The 27957-nt window shown below is 41.3% G+C and overlaps 1 protein-coding gene and 1 long non-coding RNA gene across 2 annotated transcripts; both read right to left on the reverse strand.

Annotated features, from left to right (window-relative positions):
- Positions 1–27899, reverse strand: SNX31 (sorting nexin 31). The gene is made up of 6 exons (XM_061373249.1): positions 27783–27899; positions 27419–27562; positions 13306–13416; positions 2292–2369; positions 1179–1238; positions 1–154 (listed from the first exon to the last, which is right to left on the reverse strand). Exons 2-6 carry the CDS (start codon positions 27419–27421, stop codon positions 128–130), a joined length of 279 nt encoding a protein of 92 aa, XP_061229233.1. The 5' UTR covers positions 27422–27562; positions 27783–27899; the 3' UTR covers positions 1–127.
- Positions 17813–21377, reverse strand: LOC133223000 (uncharacterized). The gene is made up of 2 exons (XR_009728434.1): positions 19413–21377; positions 17813–18013 (listed from the first exon to the last, which is right to left on the reverse strand). It is a non-coding gene; the product is annotated as an uncharacterized LOC133223000 (long non-coding RNA).
- Positions 27900–27957: the final 58 nt, after the last annotated feature.

The raw sequence follows: 27957 nt of genomic DNA on the forward strand, positions 1-27957 counted from the left end.
TTATAGTTCAAAGTTTCAACAATAGCTTTATTATTCCCAGACAATTAATTTTGAAAGAAGTTATCCAAAATAAATTATTGCAGGTTCTCTTCTCCTATTTTCTCAAATACAGTCATCTTCATTTGGCCTAACCAATAAAACCCAAATGAACTACCTGCAGTGAAACAAATAGACAGTTAAAGAGTATATGTATTTCAATAATTATAGGCAAATACAAAATTAAGCTAGAAAGTCTGACATGATACTGTTAAGGAGCAGTGGCTGATCTCTCTAAGAGATATTTGAGAGAACAGATTTTATTTTCCTTGCTGGAAAAGGACAAAAGAACAGTTGTTTCTGCTCTTAAGGTGCATTGAAGTGTACTAAGTGTGGTGCAGATTGAATGGCAGTTCCAAATGTGGTAACACATCATAGCATAGTATTGTAGAATGGTTTGGGTTGGAAGGGACCTTAAAGATCATCTAATTCCAACCCCTCTGCCACAGGCAGGGACACTTTCCACTAGACCAGGTTGCTTCAAACCCTGTCCAACCTGGCACTGAACACTGCCAGGGATGGGGCATCATCAGCTTCTCTGGACAGCCTGTTCCCATGCCTCACCATCCTTGCACTTAAGAACTTCTTCCTAATATTTAATCTACCCTCTTTGTAGGAGTTCAGTGAGAATAACAGATCAGCATAACAGCCGACAAATTATTGTTTGAATAGACAATCCAGTGCAGCAGTCAGATTTCATAAGAAAATCAAGAACAATCCACATGCATAAACAATCCCAGTGTGGAATCCAAGTACGTCAACTACATCAGGGGTTGCATGTGGCTGGAACTTGATGATCTTAAGGTCCTTTCCAGCCCTAACTATTCTATGATTCTATGATATACACAATCTGTATATACTCTCTTTAACCTCAAGTGTTTCATTCAGAAATACTTGCAAACAGCAATAAAATGAAGCAAGTTGTCATTAAACCCAAACCAAAATAAATTTTTCATTCAGGCATGTTTCTTGTCCTCTTCTTTCTCCATAAGTTCAAGCTTAGCTTCTTCTCCTGCCTGAAGAAGTTCATATTAAATTTATTAGGAGTCTCCCTAATCAGAAAAACAGAAGCTGGGCTAAACAGCACCTGCAAGCACTACACACTGTATTTACATCTTGGACACAATTTCTCACTCATTAACCTGCTTTTGTTGGATGCTGGATTTCTTACTATTTATCATGGATTCAGGCATCTTCATCTCCTAAACAGATTGAAAAATTTAAGTTTAGAATAAGATTGAAAGCTCTCCCAACTACTGTAACAAATTACACTGAGCAAAGCAGCATTCAGTGAAATCCAGCAGAAAGTGTAGGAAATGAACTAGCATGGTTACCTTTCCCGTAATTCTGTTTTAGTCCAAGCTAATCAAGTCCAAGCAATGCTAGCAACAGCTGAATATTAAAGTAATGAATGGTCATCTTCATAATTAAATGTTTACTGCACTTCCACTACAAATAAACTTGGGGAAGTCAAATCTATTCCAAAATTAAAATTGATCTTTTCTTCTGAATCATTTATAGTTTAAAGCTACGAAATAACATGCTGTTCACTGCCTCATTGCTCACTGTAATCAGCATGGGTCTAGAAGATCACACATGTTTCTTCCCTTTTTTCTCTTCAGAAGTTTTCAGTTAGCAGACATTCAAAATCTTTAGATAGCACAAGGTTAAACAAAGCCATTATTAATGCTGGAAATTATTTCTTCAAATAACAAGTATCTAAACATTTTCATCCTTAAAGGCTACACAAAGGATAGCAGAAGTATTTTAGCTACAAACCTGAATTTCATTTAATTAACACTTCTATTTAAAACCAAAATGTTTCTCGGTGTGAATATCACAGATCCCAAATTGGTCTAACATTGCAGCAGATGGAGCAAGCAAGTGAAGCAGGGGGGAAATGCAGAAGCCAGAAATGGATACAACAGGGTAGTACAGAACATATGTAAATTATGCCATAGATATCCTTTATCATACACAGCAAAAACTTAAATCAAGGAGGGAAGGCAAAACAGATTATTAAATCTCTGATGATAATATTTTAAATGTTAAAGGAGGTTTATTTCTGTAAAACTGACCAAAGATGTACTTTTTAGTCAATTCATTCTCTACTGAAATGTTGGAACATGTAAAATCCTTTTTCTCAATAGGACTTCTCTCAGCACATTTGAAAGAATGTTAGAGTAGCAGGCTTATTTATTTTTATTTAATGTATTTAAATACAAATTCTGACATCAACAAACACACATGCTGACAGTTTCTTGGCCTTCTTTGGCTGCCTTTATCATCTGCTCTAATACCATTTTCTTCAAGCAGCTACTGAGCAAAAGGGCCTAAAGAGGATAAACCACAGAACATGCTGATTTCTTCTATTAAAAGATGTACTCGACTCTTCCATTTGTCCTCCATCAGAAAACTGCACTCCCTAATACTGAACTATTACTTCCCTGAGTCAGTTACTTTTACTCTGTGCTTAGCATCCTCACAGCGCACCAGATTTGCTGCAGTTGCTTAAAGCCCAGCCTCAGCATGACTAACCCTCACAGCAATGCTCAGAGTCAGAATAAGAATTTTTATGACTGGCTTTGTAAGGCAAGTTATTCTCTCTAGTTGTCTGTGGCTCCTACCTTAAAGGCTGCTAAATTAAACCAAGGACTAACTAAGGTTAATCAAAAGCATTGAGACCATTTCAACAAATGAAGCAAGCTGGAGTTCACAGGCACTCAGCACTGTCAAAAATCAAAGGCCTGGTAGTTACATGAGATGGCTGCAGCTGTTTGTAGACCATATCAGAGTCACATCTTGCACACCTAATATGAACAGAGCAGTATGCACTCCTCCGATATAGTGGGTACCTAACAAAGGCACCTCAGAGAGGAGTGGTGGTGTTCTTAGTTCCTTAGGCTGTTTGATAAGCCTGTACAACTCGTTGGGATACTGCAGCCCAGGTTAAGTTCTGAATTGCACCCTGAATTGCACCTCACTGTTTACTCTCCAAAAAGCAGCGTCTCAGGTAGGGTATCAAGCACCAAAAGATGAATCGAAGACAAAATATTCTACAACATCGGTGACGAAGGGGGGAACCATCTCTGGTTAAGCTCCAAATCATCCAGTCATGCCATTTTCTGCAGTGGGCTCTTGCATCAAACCCTTGTTTCTTCCACATAGAAGCATATTTCTGGCCTTTAGCTCTTCCTCACACTTCTGAGCAAAGTGGGACACAGGGTTGCTAATCAACATGTCAGTGCATCAAGCACAACCCTAATGAGTTTCACAGAGAATTTATACTGAATTAAGTTGGTTTGGGGTTGTTTTTTCTCTCCAGCAGCAAAGAAACTAGAAAGCTTACTGCTTATGGCTCATGTTCTCATAAAACCTAAGTGTGGAAGGAAAATAACACTTACTAAATAGCTGTGTGAACTACATCATCACCCTGGAATTCAGAAGTCATGTGTGATAAATTAAGCATTTTGATTTTACTTGAAAAATCCTTTCTGCTGCTGGGTTGGTCTCAGAGGCAAGAAAGAGAAGCAGTTTACTTGAATAGCAGGCTATGCACTTCTTATAGAAGCTCTGTACCTAAACTGAGACTGGTGCTGTATTTGATACCACAGAGTCTGGATTATTTGCTAGGCAGCATAACCACAGATGGATGACTTGAATTCCTGGATATCTTTCTCTTTAAAGACCTGCCTGAAAAAACAGTAGGAGGACTGGCACCCTATAAAATCTTATTTAAGAATTATTTATATATTAAAAAAAAATACTTACAATGCCACATATTCACACCCTCCATTAACCTGTGTTAACATGGCATATTTATATTTGAACAGTAAGTATTTTGTGGAAAATGGGAGCCCTTGACCTTAGGTGGGTCTGACCGATTAATGATTTTGAACACTTACTGAGACCAGTATATAAATGACTCCTGTCCACACTTCATCCCAGGCTTGCTGCTGATTGCTAGACATTTCTTTTCAGTGGGAAAAAAAAATTCTCCTCCCCTTACACTAGGAACTCAAATGCTTGAAAGCATCACTGCTGCTGTCACTAGGCTAACCTGCTTGAAAGCATCACTGCTGCTCTCTGGTAGAGATGGATCAGCCACTTCTGAAGTTGCCTTATGGCTGAAAATACATTTTAATCTGATCCTTTCCTAAAAGGACTGGGAACTTACCTGTTTTGTGTACAAAATTATCCACTGCCATGTGCCTGAGTCATTGTACTCAAATCTAAGTTCCAGAGTGTCTTCTTCACCATCCTTTTTAGCACCTTGTAAAACAAAACCAAAACCAGCCAATGGACAGATGAAACTACTAAAAGCAACATTAAGGTGTTCAGCCTTAAATCAGAATTAATCAATTAGGTCCATTTTATATAGCATATAAATAAAGCAGCTGAAATTTGTACCAGCACACTTCTCAGGGAGGGTGCAAGTGGGAGGTAGGACAAGGGGGTCTTTAGAACCCTAAAGATGGCTAAAGCAGTTGTTTTGCTCCCATGCAAAACTCTCTTGACAACTCTACCTTCAACAGGAAAGCAAAGTGGCAGGTAAAGTATGACATGGAATACCACAGAAGGGAAAAATATAGCAGAGTAAGGTTAGATGGTTGCTGCTATAAAGGCAGCTAAGGGAGTATGTTTCAGAACAGGTTTGGAGGGGAATATGGGCAAATGAAAGGGATTTAAAACAGACCACCCCTTCTCCCCAGATCTGCCCTTCCCTGACTGCCTTAGTTTTCATGAAGAAAAAATGAATTCAGATACAGAATCGGTGAAGTACTTACAAGAAAAGTAACCTGCCAGCTTCTTAACCTGTTGATTTTAAAGCTGACCTCTTTGGTCTGGTTAGTGGGCAGTTTTATGCAGCAGTGAATCTCATTATTGCCGACAAAGATGTCAGCTGAGCAGCTTTCCTCTGGATAGTCACAAATGCAAGGATCAATCCATACTCATCCATAGAACTGCATTTGTCAAATCAGTTCCATGAACTGCACCAAAAAGACAGAACGGAAATGATTTGCTGTAAAGGCAAGTGAAATCTAGTGACTTATAAAGGCATATCTTTCAGATTCCTAACACTTTCTCCTGGGAGGACATAGATTCACCACAGTATGTCGGTGCTTGATTCAGAGAATAGCACTCACAGTCCAGACTTAGAAACTTCATTTCTACACACACACACATTGAATATGATGAGCTGAGTCTTTTGGATGCTTATGAGATATGATGATAGGAAGACAAAAAACTAACCAGTAAGAACTATGAGAACAGTAGTCCTGGCACTCTGAATTCCCAGCTGATCTCCTAATCTAGATGACAAACCTTTGCATCTGAGTTCAGCAAATAAAGAATAGCATTCACAGTCAAAAATTTCCTGCTAACCTTCAGGATCCAAGGAATTCTGTTTGGATATTTTAAAATGCTAGCAGAGATGGTAACCTTTCTATTGGTGGCTCAGTACCTAACCAGGAGATGGGAGACCTGGCTCTCTAGCTCAAACCACTCCACAAAACCACGCTCTATTTTTAAAGTCACATCATTGCTTCAGAAACCACCCCTTTGATCTGTTTATGTTATTTTTAAGATACCATTTTACCTTTACTTTGTTTGCCTTTTTTTGTAGAAATCCAAGTTCCTGCATTTGCTCTTCTGTTGGTTTAACCCAATTCCTCTCAACTTCCTGGATTGCCTTAAGAGAGTTTTTTAAAATAGCCGAAGTCAACAAAAATGTATTTCCTTTTGCACACAAACATTTAGAAACAGACACACACACACACACACACACACACACACACACACACAGAGCTTTTTTTAAACAAGGCCTTTGATTTTAGGTCAAGTTCACTCCACACTGTTCTTTCCTCCTGAGTTAACAGTTTCCAAAGCTAGTAAAGCTCAACACACCTGCAGTTCAGAAATCAAATGCTCTCACAGCACGGCAGAATGCCTACATATTACAGATACAGATACATCCATATACACTTAAAAACAGAGGAGACAGATACCTAAATATCCTAAATATGTCTTTTTTATGCAATACTTTTCCCATGCACAAAACATAGATGAGTTAGAATCTCTAGCACATGACTCTGAAGGGTGAAAAGGAACATGATCAACCACAGCTACACCCAGCACTTAGAAAAGCACAACAAAGCAGTGCTAAACAGGAACCACTTACAAACATTTCAAAAAATATTAATATTGGAAAGATAGCTTTCAAAATTACAAAGACCTTTCAGCTTTACCTGCATATATAGCAAATTCAATGAACCTGTACAATCCATCAGCAGTGTGTCAAGAGAAGGATCCATATACCTTTTCCAAGCCAACGAGGGAAAAAAAAAAAGTAATAAAATATGTAGATATGCTTCTAAATATGGCATTGTGATTTTTCAGCTAAATATGATGGGAGCACAACCTGGAAAGATCCCATTACTTACCAGATTAACAAAACAAAAACCAGTTGTGCCTCTGAAGTGTGTACTACGCTTATTCTTTATACACTGTAGCAGAATGGAAATAAACTGAAGTCTGGTGATCCCATCTCTCCACCTTGATTTTGGTGGTACCAAACATAACAGCTGCAGTTTAGAACCAAAATTTTCTTCTTCCTTTTCCAAACAACTCAGGGTTTGTCTACATAAAAGTTGGTAAGACTCTCAGAGCATCCAGTGCCATGCTGCAGTGCTGACATACAAGACCGTACACCACCAGCCAGCTGCAATACCAGCTACTCTAGAATTGCTGCAGTACAGCAACAAAGCAAGTTAAATACTCAGTTATCCAAGTGCTGTGCTGCAACAGCTAGCTTGAGCTGTTTTCTGCAAGACACCTTAGGTAAGTCTACATGACAGAATAAATACAGCAGGCCAGCTGCATTACATTGAGCAGGCAATACACTTCCTGCAGCACAGAAACCACCCCAGGGCTGCCATTTCCTACCTCTGTGATATGCAGCTGCATGAGAGGAGAAGTATCTCCTCATACAGTCACTTTGTCATGCCTTAGAGCTTAGAACATGAGAGGAGAAGTATCTCCTCATACAGTCACTTTGTCATGCCTTAGAACCATACAGTTCTTGTATTAGACTGCTAGGTTTTGCAGTTTGTAAGGGCATATATAAAGAAGCAGAGAAAGCTTTGCAGAGGTCAAGCTCTAGCCCAGTATATCTAAACCAGACAAGTTACAAGCATCAAACAAGTTTCTGTTGTTTGATGTTTGCTGTCACCAAAAGATATGGTCTGTTCTTCCTCTTCTGTTCCCAACCATGGTTGTTGCTCTAGCACTCATTTGATGCAGCCAATCCAACTCACTAAGCATGCAAGAACCTTTTTGTTTCTTCTTAATTGTAGGGAGCAGACCTGGCCACAATCACAGTTCTGAGCCATTAGCGTGGCTCAGCTATACGGCCTAACTGCACCCCCAGGACACTATGTGACGAGCAAGTCTTTGGCACCAGATTCCCCGTCCCCGGGGTTTATCCTCAATAGGCCAGCAAAACCAAACAAATTTTACAGCCAGCAACTTGCTTTTAGGCCAGGCTAGCTCTCCACTCCAGCTCACCATGTCTGCCACAGAGTTCTACCAGCATAACTGAGGAGGAGCCCGAGGTTTGAGCAAATGAAAGGGGAAAAGTGCACTGCTGCTTAAGCCAGGCCGCTTACCAAAAGAAATGCTCAAGCTATGGCCTCGGGTGTCTTTTGTATTAGCATATAGAAATGAGCACTTTTGATAAAAAATAACCTCTCTCTGCCCAGAGTTGCAGCTTGCAACTCAGAACTTACAGTTCTTTTCTATATAGTTTACAAGTATATTCCAATTTGTGATCACTGCATTATGCAGGTATAAAAGTTAGGAGGAAAGCAGCCACAAAGTACCTCTCTAGGTTCTGAAAGAATAGAGGGAATAAACAACTAGCTGCAGAAAAGGTCATTTTCAGTGATAAAATATAAAAATTCCAGGGCCAGCTAATTCCAGTAACAAACTGGCCTCAGAGAAAAACAGTTAAGTTGCTGAGGCTTAAAGACTTTGTAGCCAAGTTATTCAAGGGATTTCTTTCTCCATTCATGCATCTTGGTAGTTTCTCTTAAGCTTGTTGCTCACCATTTTCTGATCCCAAGCTTACAGTACAACTCCTTCATGCTTTGAAGACTCACATAAGGAAGTTCAAATTCTGCCACATTTTCACCACTGGGAAAAGAAGAAAAACCAGAGGCAGTCAGTGAAACAGCCCCACTGCTTTCACTTATCAGTTCGTGCTGGTTACCAGTGTGCTTTGGGAGAAACAGGGAACTTGACAAAATTAAATTCTGGGTAAAGCACGGAGACAGATTAGTTATTTTCCTCACTTCTCGAGTGTAAACTTACATAGCTCTATTACTTACAGAATATCTCTGCTCCCTTAGACTATGCTCTTACAGAATATCCTTCTCTCAGAACATAGCTAAGCAGGATAGATGTTTCTGCATTGAAAAGATGCTGGTGCAAGCTTCCAGGACTGATGTTTTTCTTAAACACCAGAACACCAGACAAGCAGCATAACTAACGTACAGCAAGAAAAGCATGTCACTCTTCAGAAGTCACTACTTTCCTGCTCACTCTTAAAAAGGTCTAAAGGCCCAAACCTGTAACCGTTTATTTCTAAGCTAATACCACAATTCAGCAGAACACCTAAACATGTCATCTTAAGCGTGTGAGCATCAAACATTTTTTGGCAGTGGACTGTGGGTTGCATTTGGACTTGATGTATTTGCAAGGAATATTGAAGATGCATGGAAATGTAATTAACTGAAAGACTTTTTATCTTATGCTGTGCATCTGATTATATCTCAATGCAAGGCAAAAATAATTCCATCTGCAACCACAGAAGAGTATATAAAACATGTTATGTCCAGATACTTGAGACACAGTAATAGCCAGGGATTCTGTATACTCAGAGATAACTTTCACAGACAGAGAGAAGGGGGCAGGGGAACAACATATCAAATACACACAAGAGTAAAGCTCTTGCACCACTGAGTAAGCCTGATTTTACTACTGGACTTTCATCTAGAAAAGGTTCAGAAGAGCATTAACACCTTTATACCAATGAGAAGAAAAAAGGCTAAACGACTTGTTAAGGCCACACAGAGAGGCGGCAAAGCCAAACTTTTCTCCAGTCAATAACAAACACTGTGTTCACTTCCCTGCTGTGACCCGAGCCTGTTTCATCCTGGGTGTGGATCCAGCCTCATCCACACAGCTGCCCACATGAGAAACAGGACATCAACAGACCAATGAGGACAGAAAAGCCTCTTCACACTGGCCACAGAGGCTCACAACCCTGAGATATAGCTTGCTCAGTACCCTCGTGGTTAAACTTACAATTCTGTCAGTTAAGAAAGGAAATAAGTCATAATACAAAGGAAAGTAAGCCACAAACATTGTTTATAAATATAACAAAAGAGTTTCCTGTCCCATTGTTAAACTCAGCATGTGATCCATAAATTAAGAACTGTTTTATGTAGGTATGGCCATTTGATAAAATACCTACCCAGAAGATACACCCAATAGTTCCCATGTGGTAAAGTTGCTACATGTTGTGTAAACCAAAAGGAACATGATATTTGTATGTGAAGGTCTCACCCCTGTACCACACAATGTACTGCCATACTTCGTTCCCCACTACCACTCTTTTCAAGCTATGTGGAGAGAGGAATGGAGGGGGTTTATCAGACAGGGTGGGTCTTTCAGCAGGCTCATACAAGCTCTGTTCAAACTCTAGGTTCAGTCACTTCAGACAACAAAATACCTAAGGGAGGGCTGGTTTAAGCACCATGTAAAACTTACCAGAGAGCGCTCCGTTGTCATGATCTTGAAAGAAAAATAAGCTAAAATACTTTATTAATTCTCTTGATAGCCCCATCTTGCACAATGTAACCTTTAAAAACAAAGATCAGGAACTTAGCAGGAATATGTTAAAAAGTATTGAACATTTTTTTTCCTTAATTGTTTTCAATTTTTTCCTTATATCCCATTTAATTGTCTGTTTAAAAGCAAATATAACTACTCCTGTATTGCAGCATTTGAGTTTGTGAAGAGTTTCAAACTTAAAAAAGGAGTTTCTAAGTTTCAAATGAACATAAAAATGTAACAAACCAGAAAATGTTTACTGCTCTGTTATGCATTTAAGTATCCTCTACCACAAGGCATCTGGCATGTTCTTCCAAATCTTTATTACTAAATCCTCACATCTTCTTGTACAGTGAGCACTGTGTGCTATGAGCTAACAGCATTGCTCAGGAGCATCACAAATATGTATGTTTACAAGATGTATGCATTTCCTGAGCTGATAGAATCCTCTGTTTCTCTAGGAAATATCTAAAAGTCCTTCCCATTTATTGAAAGCACTGGTCTTACTTGCAGGGTTCTACAATTCTTCAAGAGGGCTTCTGACAAGAGCAGACTCAAGCTCTGTTGAGTTTCATTATTTCATACAAAGGTAAAATCCTCCCCAGCTTGACACCTGGATTTGTTTTAGCTTGCTGCAGCCTCTATACTGCCCTTTCAGAGAAGATGAAGCAGCACCACCAGAAGATGAACTTACTTGCAGGACCAGCTGTGCAATGGGTTAATGGAGACAGACAAATCAGGCAGAGGCAAGCACAGAAACTGCTGAATCACAGGGGGGCAATTGTCTTGTTCTGGTTTAGGTCCTGAAAAATCAAAGCATAAGTCAAAGCAGCCGTAACCTAAGAGCACAATGCCATCAGAGCATTCCTAAATCCTGCAGTGACCATAATCTCCTGAGATCTCTCAGGAAAGTGGTGTGGCAGCTGTGAGAAAGCTTTCCACCCCTGAGAATACTCCTGTCATAGCTCATCTGGCAGATTGTGCAACCTGATGGAGGAATCATGCTGTGGTCAAAGAAGCTGGACTTTCTTTGAGCATAAGGTGGAAATACTGGTTTCCAGTCTTCTTCCAAAGGGTGACCACCCCAAACCACTTCTAGCTCTGTGTCACAATGGTAGCATTGTAAATTCAATCACCTCCACAGTTCAAAAGGGGTTTCTTCAGCTGTATCAGCTGGTTTAAAAAGCAGGCATTTTTTTTGTGCATGGAAAAAAGTAGACGTTGAGCTAAATATAGGTTGGGAAGAACTGTTCCAAGTTAAAGCTGAAGAACACATTAATGAGGTTTTCCTTATACTTGTTAATACAAGGGCTGTTACCAGAGAGGGCAGCAGAGCATAAAAATCACTTGCTTCACACAGTTCAGACACCAAATACAATGGGAAGAGAGTTACAGAAGTTCAAAAAGTACAAAAGATATAGAAGTATTACAGCACCATCTTCCATTCTTTCTGCTTCTGTGCTAAGAAGTCCCCCTCGTAGCAAGATACTAAGGATACTGGATGGCATTTCCCAGGAATGTCAAACACACATCTTTCATTCAGTAGGATTTTGACTTATTTCTTGGATCAAAGCACAAGCTGGTATATGCTGCCTGAGCACCAAGACGTTAGGGAGTGACCATTACAAAATCTGCCTGCACTGCAAAGAAGACAGTCAATGAAGCAGCACATACACAATGACAGAAGTTAAATTGTTCTTAGAAGTTCTATCTCAACCTAACATGCCATTGTTTTTCTACAGCAGCACATAAAAATTAGGTGTCTATAAATGCAATACACAAAACAACATACAACACCACTGCCCGGCTTGGAAGTTACCTGGATCCACTGCAAGCTAACAAGTTTAACAAGCCCAAATTATTACTACTTTTTAAAGTATATTAGCAAATCCTTTCCTTACTCAAGGTCCTTAAGCAACTCTCTGATCTAAAAATGTCTCCTTACGTCTTCCAATCTATTATACTGCTCTCCCTCAAAATCAAAATTCCTATCTTCCTGCAATCCCCAACACTTTCTGCCTTCAGCATCTCCCACACCACAAGTCTCCTGTTGCAGGGTCTAAGGCCAACTCTGACACCTTCCCATGGAAGAACCAGTCCCAGCATTGCCTCAGATGGTGCAAACCCCGTGGCATAACAAAGCCAGCAAGGGTTTGACATTTGACATGGCCCGTACCATGTCAGCTTGATGGAGGAGAGCAAATACATGTTCAGCTTGCTTGTACCTATGGCAAGCTGAGAACTACCTCCACAAATTCAGACTGCAAAGGCACAGCAGAAATACAGTACACAGTTTCCTGCATGATGAGAGGAAATTTCAGATTCCCATAAAAAATGAGCTCCCATCTGGCAGGTGTATGCTTTGTTATGGCTATAAAGATTAGGAAATGGAAGCAACCAAGGCAGAGGCTTCAGCCTTGCTTGTGCACACACACATGCAAATACACAAAACATGCAGAGTCACCACTGCTCCCCCTCTCCTGGCATATGAAGGGAGCCCCATCTGAAAGTTTCAGATGCAAGCCAACCAGTTGTGTAAACAACATGTGGTTGCTCCTCGTTCCAAAATGCAACTAGCAATTGTTTACTGTATGTATTACAACAGCTGTTACGGACATCCCAGAGCCACAGTACTTGAACTGCACCAACAGGAAGTCCCACAGTTTCACAGCAAACATCAGGGGAGGGTTACCAAGCACTGGAGCAGGCTTCACAGGGAAGTGGTGGAGTCACCATCCTTAGAGGTATTTAAAAAGGCATGTAAATGTGCTTAGGGACATGGTCTGGTGGTAGACTTGGCAGTGCTGAGTTAATGGTTGGACTTGATCTTTTCCAACCTAAATGATTCTGTGACACAAAACAAGTAAAGGAGAAGTATGCAGAAAAACACAACATCTCAGTTGCACACCAAGTTCTAACAGCAGTGCACCAGCTAGGACATAAGTCAAGATTAGACCATCATTTCTTAAGGTCCTTTCCAACCCTAGCTATTCTACGATTCTATGGTGCTATGTTTAGCACTTTCATTATGCCAAGCCAAAAGGGGGAGTTAATTAAGAGCGTGTCCCTATAAGAAATAGTATATCTTTTCTACCATATATGAAGGAAATCTGAATTCGACAGCCAAATGCCATAGAAGCAGAGGGTGTGTAACATTAAGAAGAGGCAAATTATGGACAAGTGCAAGAACAAAACCCACTCGTGCAAAATGAGCAATGCCTCCCACCCCAATAAAACCCTCAAAAAACACAAAAGATTTTTTTTAATGCCTTCAAATAGGATCTTTCATAACTTCCTGACTGAAATTATCTTCTCTTTTTTGTTTCCCCACTTCTCAGAGATGGAAGTTTCAGCATAATTTCAGAAACCCATTACCTCTAATATTCTTTCTGCAGTGTCTGATGTCTGGATCTCAAGTCTAATATTGCTGCCATCAGCAAGGTAAACATCCAAAAAAGCTCTCTGGGTTTGGATCTTAAATGTATCCTGTTGGGTAGAAACACAACACTGTTTAATTGCTTTTCATATTGCTGGAGCTCTTCTGAAGATGCTGATGCTCCATTTCAATATTTACTCAAATAAAATAAACAATTCAGATTACTGTTTAGTAAACAGTAAATTACTAAGATTACTGTTAAAGCTTGTAGATGGCAAAAAAAAACCCCACAAACACCCAAACACATGCAGAACCACAAGTGGGAAGTACTGCAGAATTAGAGGAAAGTCACTTTGAAGTTAAGCTGAGCACAGGTTAGTTTCTCAGCATCTGTAGGAATGATGCAGTCACTGTCCTAGGAAGTATCGACTCCAAAAAGAGGAGGTAGATAAGCAGCTGCATGCAAGTATTCAAAGCCACAGTCTTGCCAAGAGCTAAAAAATGCACCCCTGTACCTATAAATAGGAAAATCTCCAGTGAGAATAATGAAGCTATGGTATCTTAACAGAGCCACTGCTATTGTGCAATGCCAGTGCCCAAGATTCAAAGCCACCACAAATGGAGAGGGTATAAGAAGAAACCTTAAAGCATTTAGGTCATGAGAAAACAGCTCTCAAGTAAGTGACCTCAGAGAACTGTCATATGTCTAGACATAATAAAGGGGTGATTTGCAATCTAGAAAACTGAAGTACAGAAGCCAGATCCATGGCCTGTCAGCTGATCATAGATGCAGTCAGGCTAGAAGTAAAGCATGCTCTTCTAACAGTGAGGCAGTGCACAGGAATGGGGTATTTTCCTCTGAGTTTATATCAAGACTTTGTATTTCTCTAAAAGATCTTCCTAAACTCAAACTCAGAAAGCCCCATTCCTTGCTATGTATAAAAAAAAAAATCAGTTTAGTTTTTCAAGAGAATCGAGACTAGTTTCAGAATTCCCTTGGGGATGCTTCTGAATGAGGTGACAGAAACTCATCACTGCAGCTCCTCTTCCTGTTGACTGTCCTGTACCAGAGGACAGCAATGGTCTTCCTGGTGTTTTGATTCATTAAGGAGAGGTACTTCCATTGCAACTCATAGTGGAGGAAATGCTGCAATTATACATACTGCATGCAACATTAATTTTTAATTTCTTGTATCCACCTAGCCTGGTGGAAGGTATGGGAGTACTTAAGAAGATCTGGGCACACTTAGGTTTCAAGTACTCTCGGGATCTTGCTGCAGAGTCTTCATGGTGCCTGTATATAGGAGCCTCTCCTGACTCCCCCATCAACAAAAGCAGGGTGGCAAGGCTGGCATTTATGCTGGGTACACCACTGCCCCTCTTTTGCTACCCTGGAGAACATAGTAGGATGTATCACTCTTAGCTCATACTGCTAATTTTCTGGGGTCTGAAAGACCACATTTTCCGGTAATTCTGGCTTAAGAGTTACTTCAAGGTAAGACCAAATGCAAACACTGTTTTCCCAAAACATTTAAAAATTAAGAACATGTTGTCAAAAGTTTGTAGAATTATATGTGGGGAAAAAAAGGCCTTGAGAAAAAAACAAAACAATTACCTTTTTATTTAAACAGACTTCCCACAGGTTTTCCTGGCACCAGTATTTCACCTACCTGCATGCCTACGCATGTGTTTGCATATATTAAAGAAAAAGAGAACCTCTTCTCAAGGTATTAACCAATGCCCTGTCTGAAGTCCTTCTGGGGATCCACACAGATTTAATCTTTATCCTCAAATTAATTTCCTTTTTATCCAGGAGACAGGTCTAATCATTCCTCTTAATTAATATAAGCATTACTTTGCCTCTGTGGAGATACAAAAGCACCTCTCTCACATCAAGGATCATCATATCTTGTGCTTACCTGAGTACTTTACCACTTTCCTGAAGTGGGAAGGACCAGACACTTCTTGCAAATGCCTTTGGCAGACATATTTTGGCATGAAACATTTCACATGTGATAAAAATGTATGTGAAACTAAGAACAAACATGGGATGCAAACAGCACAATAAGGTAAAGACATGTAGCTCAGCAGTGACTCTTGACAAAGAGCAAGCAGATCACTATATAGCAAGTTTACTCCGCAGGCCTCAGCAGTACTGGGTGAAGATGAGGGCAAAGGCTCACACACCTCAGTAAGCATTTCTGAGTGTGGGCTGCTGATGTTGAAGCTCCCATTGACTTCATGCACCTGCTTCTGTCAGATCCTCACGCTGCTACCGTAGCTTTCATAGGCTGGGTATAGACCACCTCATCCACTGTGGCAGCCCAGAGTCAAAGACATAAAGGTCACTTTACCCTTCTGCCACACCAAGAGTCACTCATCACAGCATCCTACCCTACTGACCACCTCACGGTTCAGCAATCATGAGAGGAAGAAAAAGGGCACTTTCAAGCCACTTCCTAATAGTTGAGTTTTCCAAGAACACCACGCAACCTAACAGTAGGCAGATTAATTTGAAGATCACAAGAAAGAATGTGCTAGAGAAAAGAAAATCTCAGTCCCATCTACAATGGTCACATTAAATATCACTGTTTAATACTCAATCCAGTGGTTTCTACAGTCTTTTAAAAAACTGCTTTGTTTATTGTCTCTGTTGAACTACAGACACAGCTTCATTCCATGGTCTTGGGGACAAATTCCCTACTTTCTTATCTCCAACTTTTGATCACTGTTCTCTTACTATGGCTGTGACACAGCAAACCAAAAATAAGAATTAACTTAAACTGTTGGGTTTGGGGATTTTCTTCCCACTTTACCACATGCTTCTGCACAGAAGACAGAACTGTCTATGCCAGAAGCTCCACACATTGTTCAGTGTTATAAATATTTGTGTTTAGCCTCTTATCAGCAAAGTATTGTTGAGACCAAAAAAATTTACTTACAGAAAAACAAAAGGAGGAAACAGTGCAGGCTGTAAGGCAGAAGACAGTTACAAATAGACATGCCCCTAAAACAACACAAGAGAATCCAGCATAAGTTTAGTAGAAATACAAAGGGAAGAGTATTTATCAGCATTAGCAATAATCTATTTAGTAAATGCCCATGGCAATCCCAATCACTTCCAACACAGACACAAAAATACTCTTGAAAGGAATTTGCAGCAGTGAGTCAGAGAAGTTCAGATCTCGCAGGCTGCTGTTGTAGCTTTGGAAAAAGTAGTAGAGTCACGGTCTCATCTACTCAAAGCAGGCACCAACACAACTCCCACACCACCGCCACCACCCTCCCCCCATGTTTTGCCAACATGTTCAGCAGTTCTTTCCACGTTTCTTACACTACTGCTCCTGAAATCCTGGGAATGTGCCATGTAACTAGAATTGGACACTTTCTTGCACTGTTTGGTTGAATCTTCCCTTCATGATGCTACTATCACCTGTGGTAGAATCTCCTGTAACATCCAGAACTGCTGCCTACTCCCCACTTGTTGGCTCTTGTAGCTTGAAGCAGAGCTCAGTCATTAACATAGAAATACAGAATAGTATAGAGGTGGTGAGGGGTTTCCTGTGTGTTTTGGTTTTGGTGAAAATAACAAATTCTTTTAACAAACAAAATAAAAACCTCAAATGAATTAAAAACTGCAAATAAAGGAACCAAAAGGAATATCTATTGTACAGTTCCGCGCTGGCAATTACATCTTTCCTCACAGTTTTCCATTAGAAAACTTAAAATTAAGTGATTTTGTTTTAACAGAAGTCAATGCCAACCTGAACCCTCAGCAAACTCTTATGGGATTTCTTGCTCAGCTAAGAAGCATGTGCCATAAAAGGAGAAAGGGTGAGAATGGAGGCCTTTATTACAACATGGTTGAAAAGAACAGCAGGTCAGGGCACTGAACTGAATCTTAACATAGAAAAATAAACCAGACATCCTTGAATTAAAATTCTTCAGAGTTTTCTATGCCAGAAACCTTTCCCCCAGCCAGAACACAAGAAGTGGGAACTTCGCACATGAAATTCAGATTTCAGGCCAGCTGTACTTTTAAAATAGAAGTTAATAAATAAGAAACCCACCTGGTTTGATATGAAGAAATAACATTCTTAGAGCAGTGCTTAAATTGTAGCTATTCAGCCTGACTCCTGTTTGTGTACATACACATCCAAACCCATTTGTGAGTTGAAGGATTGTTAAACATGCATTCCTCCACTGCCTACACTTTCAATAGCACACACACCACAGCTCTCATGTTATTCAGTCCTTGACCTCATGCTTGCTTTTCAGAAGGAAAAGCACATTACAGAGTCCTTTGATGAAGGACTACATAAGAACTCTGCTTTTTGCCTGTTATCAGGCACTGGTTGGCACTATTTGTTCAAGTTCTCAGAAACTTCTCATCTGTCCTTTCACCAACACCTGAATCCTTTTGCATATGCTAAAAGCTGCTGTTTACCAGCAAGAGAGACTGGAAAAGGTCAGCCTGCTACATCACTAACTCAAAACCTCTGCTGCTGCAAGAATAAGTGTCTCAGTTTTATTCATAAATGCATAATGACTGACTGTCCTCACAGCTACATCCCAAATAAACCACCTTACTCCTGGGTGCCTAATACAGAGACATACCATGATCTTGAATTCCATTCAAGGATATAGTTGACTTCCATTGAAAGGAGACTGTTAGGGTTGCATGTAACTGCTCATACTGTCTTTCTCCTGATGAAAAAGAAGACACAACACAGCCACAAAAGTCACATCTTGTTAATGACTTCTTGCAAGAACTGTGCCATTTGTCTTTAGGGGCTGCAGGTAGCAGGGCATATACTGAAGCGTGGTCACTGGCCAAGTCTGCAGAGTTTGGAAGAGTGGAGGTGTAGGAGGGTTATGGGTTCGGTTGTTCAACTCCACTACATGATACCCTTGGAAATATTCCAGCAATGTTCACTCACTCTGAGCAAAGCATCCATTGTGCCAAGCTGCTTCCCTATGTGTCAGGAGCCATCCTGTCCCCTGACAACTCCTCCCATGAGACTAGGTTGCTGAGGAAACAGCCAGAGCATGCCTGTTATAAGGAGCAAAGCATAACAACCTATGCAACAGGTATAGGTGTTGCTGGGCCAAAAGAGGGGCTTGGAAAGCAGGGTTAACCTGCATGGCCTTGTCCCCACTTGAAAAGTCTGCCCTGTTAGATATGATACAGGGGGTAGAACTGGTTGAGGGCAGGTACAAAAGAGTCATATTCACTACTGTCAGGCAGACGCAGTAAAGCCATTGTCCTTGCACAGCCTTCCCACTCCATGGAGTGCTCATCTCTGCACAGCCTTCACATTCAGAAGAAAAACACATGACAAGGACCAAAAGGGTCTCAAATTCAGTTTGATTTTCTTTTGCATCTTCTATTTCAGTCAGTGACATACACAAATCTCTTCAGTGAGAAGCTTAAATACTTCTTGTTTTAAGACAAGCCAAGAAAAGAAAGCAAGCACTAGTAGGCTACCTGAGAGAACAGCTCTGTTCTCTCTCATAATGAAAGATAGAAGTGAAGGTGAAAATAAATCAGCAGTAGAATTTTTAGGAAAAAACTAAGCTTAGCAATCTCACCCATCTCAATCTACTAAAACAAGGTTTCTATTAACAAAGCTGGTTTTACCTTCAGACAGATCTGTGCTCAGTAAATAGCTGTGGTGGCAGAAAAGTGGCTGACTGCTTCCTGTTCATCATCAGCTGCAGTGTGGTTCCTTAGTCACTTCTCCTACATTAGCTGGCAGGTTGCTTGTACAGGTGTGCACTAATTTGTTTCAGGTAGCCAAGACTGCCTAATAAAAGCCAGTCCATGCCACTGACAGAAAAGGAGCATGCTATTTCATCACTTTAATGATGCTTTATTCTTGAATCTTTCATTAATCATCCCTCTTGCAATGTAACATAAACAAGAGCAAGTTTGAGGTAATACCTGGTTTCAACACTAAGTAGCAGTAACACTGAAACCCTTGTAAGCAACATGTAGGATGCCAAGTGCTGCAACACACCTGCAACATCTTCAGCATCTGCTGCAACATCTTCAATAATGAATAAGGAAAGATCAGTACCAAGGTGCTTTAAAGATGAACTTCACTCCATGTCTTCAATGCTGTCACGGAAATTTCATCATTCTGCCATAAAACATCTCACAAGTCCCAGTATACTGATAAATACTGGAACATGCACACCAAAGCCAGTTTGCTGAGCGAGATTCTTCAAAAGCTAAAATGAATAGTTATTCAACCACCAGATAACCAATTAAAGGCACCGTGCACAGCTAATGACAGTGGATGCACTCCTGTCTCTCGCAGAGTTACTTGATCTCTCTTAGGAGTTTGTTCTTTGCCATAATGAAAGAACACATAAAGCACTACTGTTATTTGTATTAGGAAGCAGTAATTTATGTATGCACAACCATTTTTAGTTTAAATTGTAAACAAATAAAAGCTGGAGAACTCTTGTCTTTGCCAAGCAGTAACTCTAAACATCATGTATGAAACTGCATTGTATTACAGAACAGAAATTTGGGGTAATTTTATGTCTTGAGAATGTACTAACCTTGCACTAATGTTTAAGGTATAATTTAGTGCCTACCCTGAACTCTACAAAATAACTGACTGCTTGTGGCAGCACAGTCATCACATGCCTTAATAAGCACAAACACATACATACATAACCCATAAATCGAGTATTACACATGTACTTATCAAGTCACCCCTCTTCACCAAAAGGGCCTGTAGTACAGAAAAACCTAAATATACAACATCATTTCTGATGGGGTGTTGAGAAATCTACTGGCATGCCAAAAGACATCTTTAAACACTGTAAACATGCATTTTGAGGAGTTATTTCCTGCCAGAATGTTGCCAAAAATAAAGCAATTGGCAGTGTTTGAAGGCAAATTGCAGGCATTTCTGATGGATTTAACTTTCTTTAGCAGACCTGTTATCAGTCTCACCAAAAGTAATTAAGACTCAGCAGTAATTGCTGGGAGTCATCCATAGGGCTATAGCTGGCACTGGATCAGAACTAAAGAGAGACTACTCCTCACAAAAGAAATCACAAAAGAAATCTGAAACAGACTTCTAATTCACTGTCTTGAGCATTTTGGTAGGTCTGAATTTAAATGACTGCAAATAAACTGTCTTTTTATCTACAAAGTACATAGGCAAAACCTTTCTAGAATTTGTTAGGAATACTTCATTTCCTATGCATTTCTGCACTTCCTTTAATCATACATAGCAAGCAAAGAGCTCTCAAGTCACAAACCTCTTACATGCTCCTTCAAAACATTTCCTCTCTCCAGAATAACTCACCACAGCAGCACCAGAAGCATGCCAAGCACTTTCCAGAAAAGTAAGCAGCATCCCATCCCTGAAAATACTGTTGGAGTCATACTACATCCACCTGCTCCAAACCACCACCATCCTCATAAGAACCACAGCAGCCGGAGGGGTGGTAAGGGACAAAAAGAGAAATACAGCACCTTGCAGTAGTCAGACACAAGCAAGAGCTATCCAAGCCTGCCAAGGATCATACATGTCATGGACCACATGAAAATGGATTTGTAAGAGTTATCTAGGTTGCACCAACCCAAATACAATGCCAGATTCTGCCCATCACTATAGTTGCAAGATAAGAGAACATGACATTTTCACAGCAGTCATCAATACACTTATCAGTCCAAAGCACTGACACTACCAAAAAGCATTTACAGCTGCAAAATCCAAGCACGTGTGTAATCCTTCTATTGAGCTCTCACAAAGACTCTTCTGGGAACTGTTTAGATTCATCAGATACACCACAGGATATAAAACCAAAGCAAACAGTTCTTTCCATGTGAGAAAGAAGTTCATATATGGACAAAACAATAATACCACTATTATTATGGCCACTCAGGCTTCACAGAGAGCACTCTGTCATCGGAACTTACTGCTTTACAAGACAGAGAAATACTCTAAGAACACAAGAAAAGGAAGATAGCAAAGGAAGCCTTGAACTGAGGGGGTAGGATATTTCAACTCTTTCATAGAACAAACTATTTGGCTGAAAAATTCAAAACTTACCTGCTGTAGCTTTCAAATAAAACCTCTGAAGACATCACTATTGGTAATATTTGAATCCAAAGTAACAGAAAACCAAGAGGAAAACAGGGAGGGAGGAAGCCAAATTTAGCCAAAAGATGGCTAATGTCTAAAGCTGGTTAAACTACTTATCCTTTGGTTTCTGGCACAGCTACATTTCCTAGCCCGCTGTTAAATCATTGAAGCTATGACAAGTGCAAAACACATGTAGTGTTGCTATTCTCCCAAAGCAAAACTATGGGAAGGTGCTTGGCCACATAAATCCATGGTCATTCTTGGCCTCTAATGCCAAAAGTAACTGTTGAATACTTAAGCGAGAAAGAGCAAATAATCATCAAGTTTTAAAGACTAATCTTAAGGTTTTGTTTTGTAAGTCCTGGCACAAAGTATTTGAGGCCAGAGGCTACAAAACCTCTTCAAGCTCATCCCCTCACACACCCTTCTTTTGAGGTAGTTGAATATTTTTATTTATTTAATTTCTTGGCTTATATGAATCTCCTGAGATGCATTCTAAGGTCCTGCAAACCTAGTTTACAAGACAACACATTCTGCCTGAGAGTTTTCTACAACTTCATTATTATTATGACAAGTCAACCTGGAAACTCTTAAAGGGAAGAGGCTGATACAGAGCCCAGTTCCATATTATGCTTCCACAACTCCAAGTACCTTCCTCTTTTACCCACCAGCCATGAGTTCTCACACCCAGTCCAATGTCAGCTTTGGCAGCTGTGAAGCAGGAGAGATGGTTAGCTCAGCTCACTGATCTGGAAGAACAGTTACAAGCCAGACCACAGGCTGCTACTGAAAGGCTAAAGTGAATTAAGTTTAGTGTGAAACTGCACCTTTACATTTTGGGAAAGCTGCAGAAAGGCAGCTGCTTGAGAAATAAGATATGCTGTGTTCTACAAGCAGTGAACCAGACAGAACAGGGCTGCAACGCCTAGTCCCAGCCTTTTAGACACAGCCTTACTCAGCAGAGAATAGAAGGTAAAGCACCCTGCACTCACAATTAGACACATCCTCAAAGGTTTTAGCCTTCTGTATGAAAGGTGATCAGGCTGTTCTAGCCAAGCTTACCATTCTGAAGGTACTGCTCCAGCTGAGACCATCTCTCATCTGCCATTGACTTGGTCATTGCCAGGTAAAACCTTGGAGGAAAAGCAGGCAGAGCACTCCCAAAAAGCTGCCTCAGCTGCAAAACAGCCAAAGGAAAGCTACAGATCAGTGAAGAAACATTCATATTTTCCAAGGAATTTTCAATGCTCTCTTGTTTTGACAGTGAGAAATGATGACCTACAAAGGGCACAGGGTATCCACTCAGCACCTCCCTGGGGGCCATCAGCTTTTGCCTGGACAACCACCAGAAGCCCAACTGAGCAGCGTCTTCTGACAGGTTTCTCATTTTCAGTCTTACCGCTTCTGAGCTCCTGCTCTGAGACAGAAAAGTAGCATTGTATTAACCTTATCAGCTAGGTCTTATACACCTCATGGACAAACAAGGTATGGTTAGAGATGTCTTCTTTTCCCAATATGTCCATACAGGATTTCTTTGATCTATATCCAGAGAACTACATTTAAAGAGCTGGTGACATCTGCCCTTGATTAGTGCTACCTCAGAGGCTTTTATTATTTTGTCTGTGAGAAGTAGTAACTTTTATCAGATAATCTAATATGTCAAAGAAACAAAACAAAACAAAACCAAACCACATATATACATAAGACCCCAAACAAACAAAAAACAAACAGAGTCTCTTTCAGGAACACAAACTATCTGAAAGTTTGATTCTTGCTCCAGCTGTATTAGCTGGCTAACAAGAGCATGATGTCTCTGTATAAACCCTACCACTGCATGTATAACCACACCTGTAAGGACTGGAGAACCACAATTACCTTATGCTAACATAAGAAGTTATAATATAGGTTTGGGCAGTAGTTGGTCACTTGGAAGTGTAAAAATTCTCTGCCATAGCCAAATTATCTCAAGAAAAGGATTAGCTATTCCTTCACCTAAATTAAATCAATATAGCATCAGATCAGGAAAATGAGACTCCTGTAGTATGCTGAAACATTCTTACTAATTAAATTTTAAGTGCCAGTATTCAACTCAGCAATTAGCATCATTAAATCCTGTGAAAAATGATGTTTTCCCTCTGGCCCCAGCTGCCCTTGTCTTTCACATGGCTCCAGCAGCTGAAGCTTGAAGAAAAAACAAAGTTTAGTCCTGCAAGAATTAGCAATACGTTTTTCTGCCCATTGGCTAAAACCAGGAGTAAGGCATATTCCAACAGATCCACTTTTCTTACAGTGGCCACACACTGCCAATTCTGAGTTCTTGTTTATTAGATCTGCATGAATCACTCAAGAGATACAGCAGCAAAAAAGAGTTAGGTAGCACTACATGCTTTGGTTCTATGCAAAGCTAAGAGTAATAGCTAAGTATAGAGGGCTTTTAATCTCCAAAGTCCTTCATATATGTGTTCTTCCCCCAGGGACCAAAAAATACCATCTCTGCTCCACAGGCAAACTGAGGAGATACAGCAAAAATACCTGCCAGAAGTCAGAAAGGCAGAGCCATACTGACAACAAGGAGGTCCTTTCTCTTCCCTCTGTGTTCAGGCCATGCTTCACCTACACAGAGTGGTACCATCTGTTATCTGTTTGCACAAGCTGAGACTCTGGCCTACTTAGAGTAAAATAAATGAAAATGAATTTATCTCAGTGACAGCTGCTTGGTCAGTTTCCTGAACCACAGTTGTGTGTCCCCAGGATTTGGACTAGAGAAAAGAAACTTCTCCCACAAAAGAAAACTACCCATAAACAAAGTGTGTATTTGTGTACAGTGCTGAAAGTCCACCAGACTATCAGCCACCAGCATGGAATTTCATTCTAGCAGAATGCAGCTGAACAGTATTTGTCTTCACAAACTCTATATTATAAATGCAAGTCAGCAACACTGTACCTGGCGGTGCCAGGTGCCTGCTGCCCTGCCATGTGAAAGCCACCACAGAGATGGATCCCCTACCCAAAACCTGCTGCTGATCTTCCCTCTTCTTCCCCCTTCAAGGCTTTGGGTTTCTTTCTGCAACCTAAAGCCACCGGACAGAAAACACATATCTCAGCCCCAAGCCAGGGTACCCTGAGCACTGCCATTTTCTCTTGGCTGGACCTACCTGACCAGGCAGCTATCCAGAGCCATCAGTGTTGCATTTCACTCTTAACCCTACATAGGATACATCCTATTTACTCCCTGCCTTGAAATGCAGCAGTGAATGCTCAAAAAAAATGCAAGAAATAATCTGTCCCTTTCAGTCCTACAACAGAACATAGATTCATTATTATAATATTTGTTTAGAGAGCAGCTGCCAAACTAAAAAGCCACATGCAAATATCACAACATCAAAGGTGGAAACCAGGGTGAGCCTGTCGTCAGCAGCTGCTCAATTTTGAGGGCATCCAGTAACATTTTTAGTTCACAAAGCGCTGTCCAGGTAATCTCCAGCCTCACTCTAGAAGTTTATCACTTGTATATTCTTGCAAGAGCGCCTTACCTCTCCATAAACAGAATAAAGACCCATAGCCTTACTAGGGGTGCTCTGGTTGGTGTGCACTCCCCACAGAACTAAAGCCAGAGAACACAGCTGCAGCACAGCACATCATTTGCCATCTATACTCCTGCTGAAGCTGCTCACAGTCATTTGCAGAGAATGGCTACAAAAGTCTTAGTTCAGCAAGTGCAAACAATAAGGAATGCTGCCCAACATTTATGGTGATCATCCCTAGCAAAGGGAGACTGATCCTTCAGCAATTCTCCCTGTTGCTAATGCTTGATACCTAAATGCTCGAGACAGAAGAGGGAATGAAAACTGGATTTCCCACAATCGAATGCTCTAGGTCCTAAAAGGAGGGACAGGAGGGGAGAAGGTAGAGCCAGCTCTGAACCCTCTTACAGCCAACAGAAAGCCTCAGATCAAGACAGGCACCTTCTGGCATCCACAGTCAAGTGCCTGTCCCCACAGAAGGGCTAAAGCTGCACTGCTCTCCCCAGCATTTCTGCCAGCCCTGTCTAATCAACTCTTCCTAAGCAAGATGTCTTTTAGGATATCATTCTTGATCGTTCACACTTCCCTCTATAATACTTGCTTTAGGTGCTTAGCTTAAGGCTGAGAATTCCATTTGGATATAAGGCACATAGAAGTAAGAAAATGTTGCTCAGAGTTAGTATACCTGCACCTCATTCAACAGTGTATTTGAAACCTCACATGCTCTGTCACACCACACTGCCTCTGAACAGTTGCTCCCTTCAGACAGTCCTTTTGAGACATAAAGGAGCTGAGTTTGGAAGTGTCAAGCAACAGAAGCACTCTCAGAATATAAAGTGACAGCAGCAAGAGGAAAGGGGCAGATAAGGCCCGTCACAACAAAAATGCCATGTCCTGATTTTGTATCACAAGTTAGGAGAGGAGCTCGTAGAGGTGGAATAGCAGTGCTTTGGAAATCACCACCTTGAAGGAGATCAGCACAATTAGTCCAGAGCAGTGTTAAGAAATTATTGTCAAGTACAGTTGTGCAGGAATCCGTCCACAGGGGAAACTTATTCCTAATTCTTATCCATCACAGAACTGCTGCATGTGTGGACACACCGATCAGGAGGGTTAAATTACTGTATCCTGGAGTTTAAGACTCCTTTATGTGTGCATTTCTCTACCTTAACAAAATATTTAAAGCAAAATAAGCAGAACAGGATGTAATGATTATACACAAGCATCTCACATAAGGATAGGGAAGGCAATTAAGGGACAGCACCGTAGCTGTAAGCTTCAAGACCAAGTATGGCAGTTACCAACAGCAGGAATGAAGCAATTAAAAATAAAAATCACCTAACAAGTTGTAAAGCCCAGCAAGGGGCAAACTGTTAGTAACACAGCATGCAGGGAAGGAGGAGATTTTGCTGAGCGTGTTAATGAAGTTAAACTCTTGAGCAAGAAACCATAAGCCTTAAAGAAAAAGCATGCAAATGCATAAGCTGGTTTATTAGCTCAGATATGTTATCCAAAATGCTCCATTAACCAAAGCAAAATATTACAGTAAGAGCTCCCACAGGGAAAAGAATTGCAGAGTTTGGGGCACAAAAGCACAAATCTCAGCAAACACAGCTTCCTGTGGCAGCCCTGCTGCTGACTCAGCTGTTTTCTAGCTGTGCTGCTCCAACTGCTTGTTCAGTCGTACAGACTCGGGAGAGATGGATCCATCTCCATCTGGAATTACCTGGCTGGCTGTAAGAACTGCTCCACAGTGGTTATGTCATTGCAACTGAGAGCACACAGAGGAGGCTGCCAAGAGAAGGAGCACCTACCTAACCCACTACCACGAGAAGTGTCCATCAAACAGGGGCCTAAAATAGGGTTGTCCAGATAAAATAAGGCTGCTCAGCAAGGACGACCCACACTGACAGAAGAGCTGGGAGAGATCTTGTGTGGATCCAAGAACTGGCAAAGGCCAGAGAGATCAGGCTAGCAAAGAGAAGGCTGGCAGCCATTCTGCTTCCATGAAAAAGTTCAAATCACATGCTCCCTTTTATCATCCTGAAAAAAATGAAACAGAGGATAGAGGGGAAAGGGGCAGAGGTAACTCAACAAGAAACAAAGCAAAAGCAGAGATAAACAGGCAGGTTCACCCTGAAATACTCCACATTATTTCCTAACGCCCACTGTTCCTTTGAATACTCCAGGCCTGTGATCCAGCTGTTTTGTAATTGCCTTCGGGGAAAGGGTCACTCCTGAGGTACTCACTTAGGCAATTCAGGCCAAAGGATTCAACACCCAGTTAACCCCTGCCTTGTCCAAACCACCCTGCGTTGACTGTGCAGCTTGCACAGACTGACCTCTACACACTTAGACTTGTTCACAGGGTTAAAGACCTCTTACAGCAGTGCAGTTGCACCTCTCTCCCAGAGCCCAAGGAAAAGAGGCATTTGGAGCCCACAGCTTGGCCAGTGCATCCCACTAAGCCAGCTTACCATACCCTTCTGTCACATCTCTTGGCTTTCTTCGGATTTGCTTCTCATTTGTTGCTGGATTTCACCCTGCAAACACGGGTGCCACACAAGCAGCAGCTCTGCCTTTCTAACAGCCCATCACTGAGATGACCAGGCACATCCTCCCTGCGAGATCAGCATGAAGAAAGACTTTAACACATGCATTTGGGCAGAAACAACTCGCTGTCATCATCCCACGCTGGGTCTGCGAGGGCAAGGAGAGCCCCTCCTGCCCTGCAGCCCTCAGGGGGCCCGGCCTGCTGCAGGGCCCGCCGGTCCCCCTCAGGCTGCCCCGCCGAGGCTTTCCGGGGTGCCCCTCTCCCCGCCATCCCCCGGGCGGCCTCACCTGCGTGTCCCACCGGCGGAGCTGGCTGTACCGCGCCTTGCCGAGCAGGAAGCCCTCCAGACACACCGAGTACGCCTGCAAGCACACCGCCGGCACACCGCGCCCGGCCCGAGCCGCTCCGCCGCCAGCTCCACTCCCCGCGCCTCTCCCGCAGCTCCTCTGCGGCAGTGATGCT

Source organism: Neopsephotus bourkii, unplaced genomic scaffold, assembly GCF_033783945.1.
Source record: "Neopsephotus bourkii isolate Nb327-2 ecotype Australia unplaced genomic scaffold, CSIRO-AGI_Nbou_v1 NB_1630, whole genome shotgun sequence".
Lineage (NCBI taxonomy): Eukaryota > Metazoa > Chordata > Aves > Psittaciformes > Psittacidae > Neopsephotus > Neopsephotus bourkii.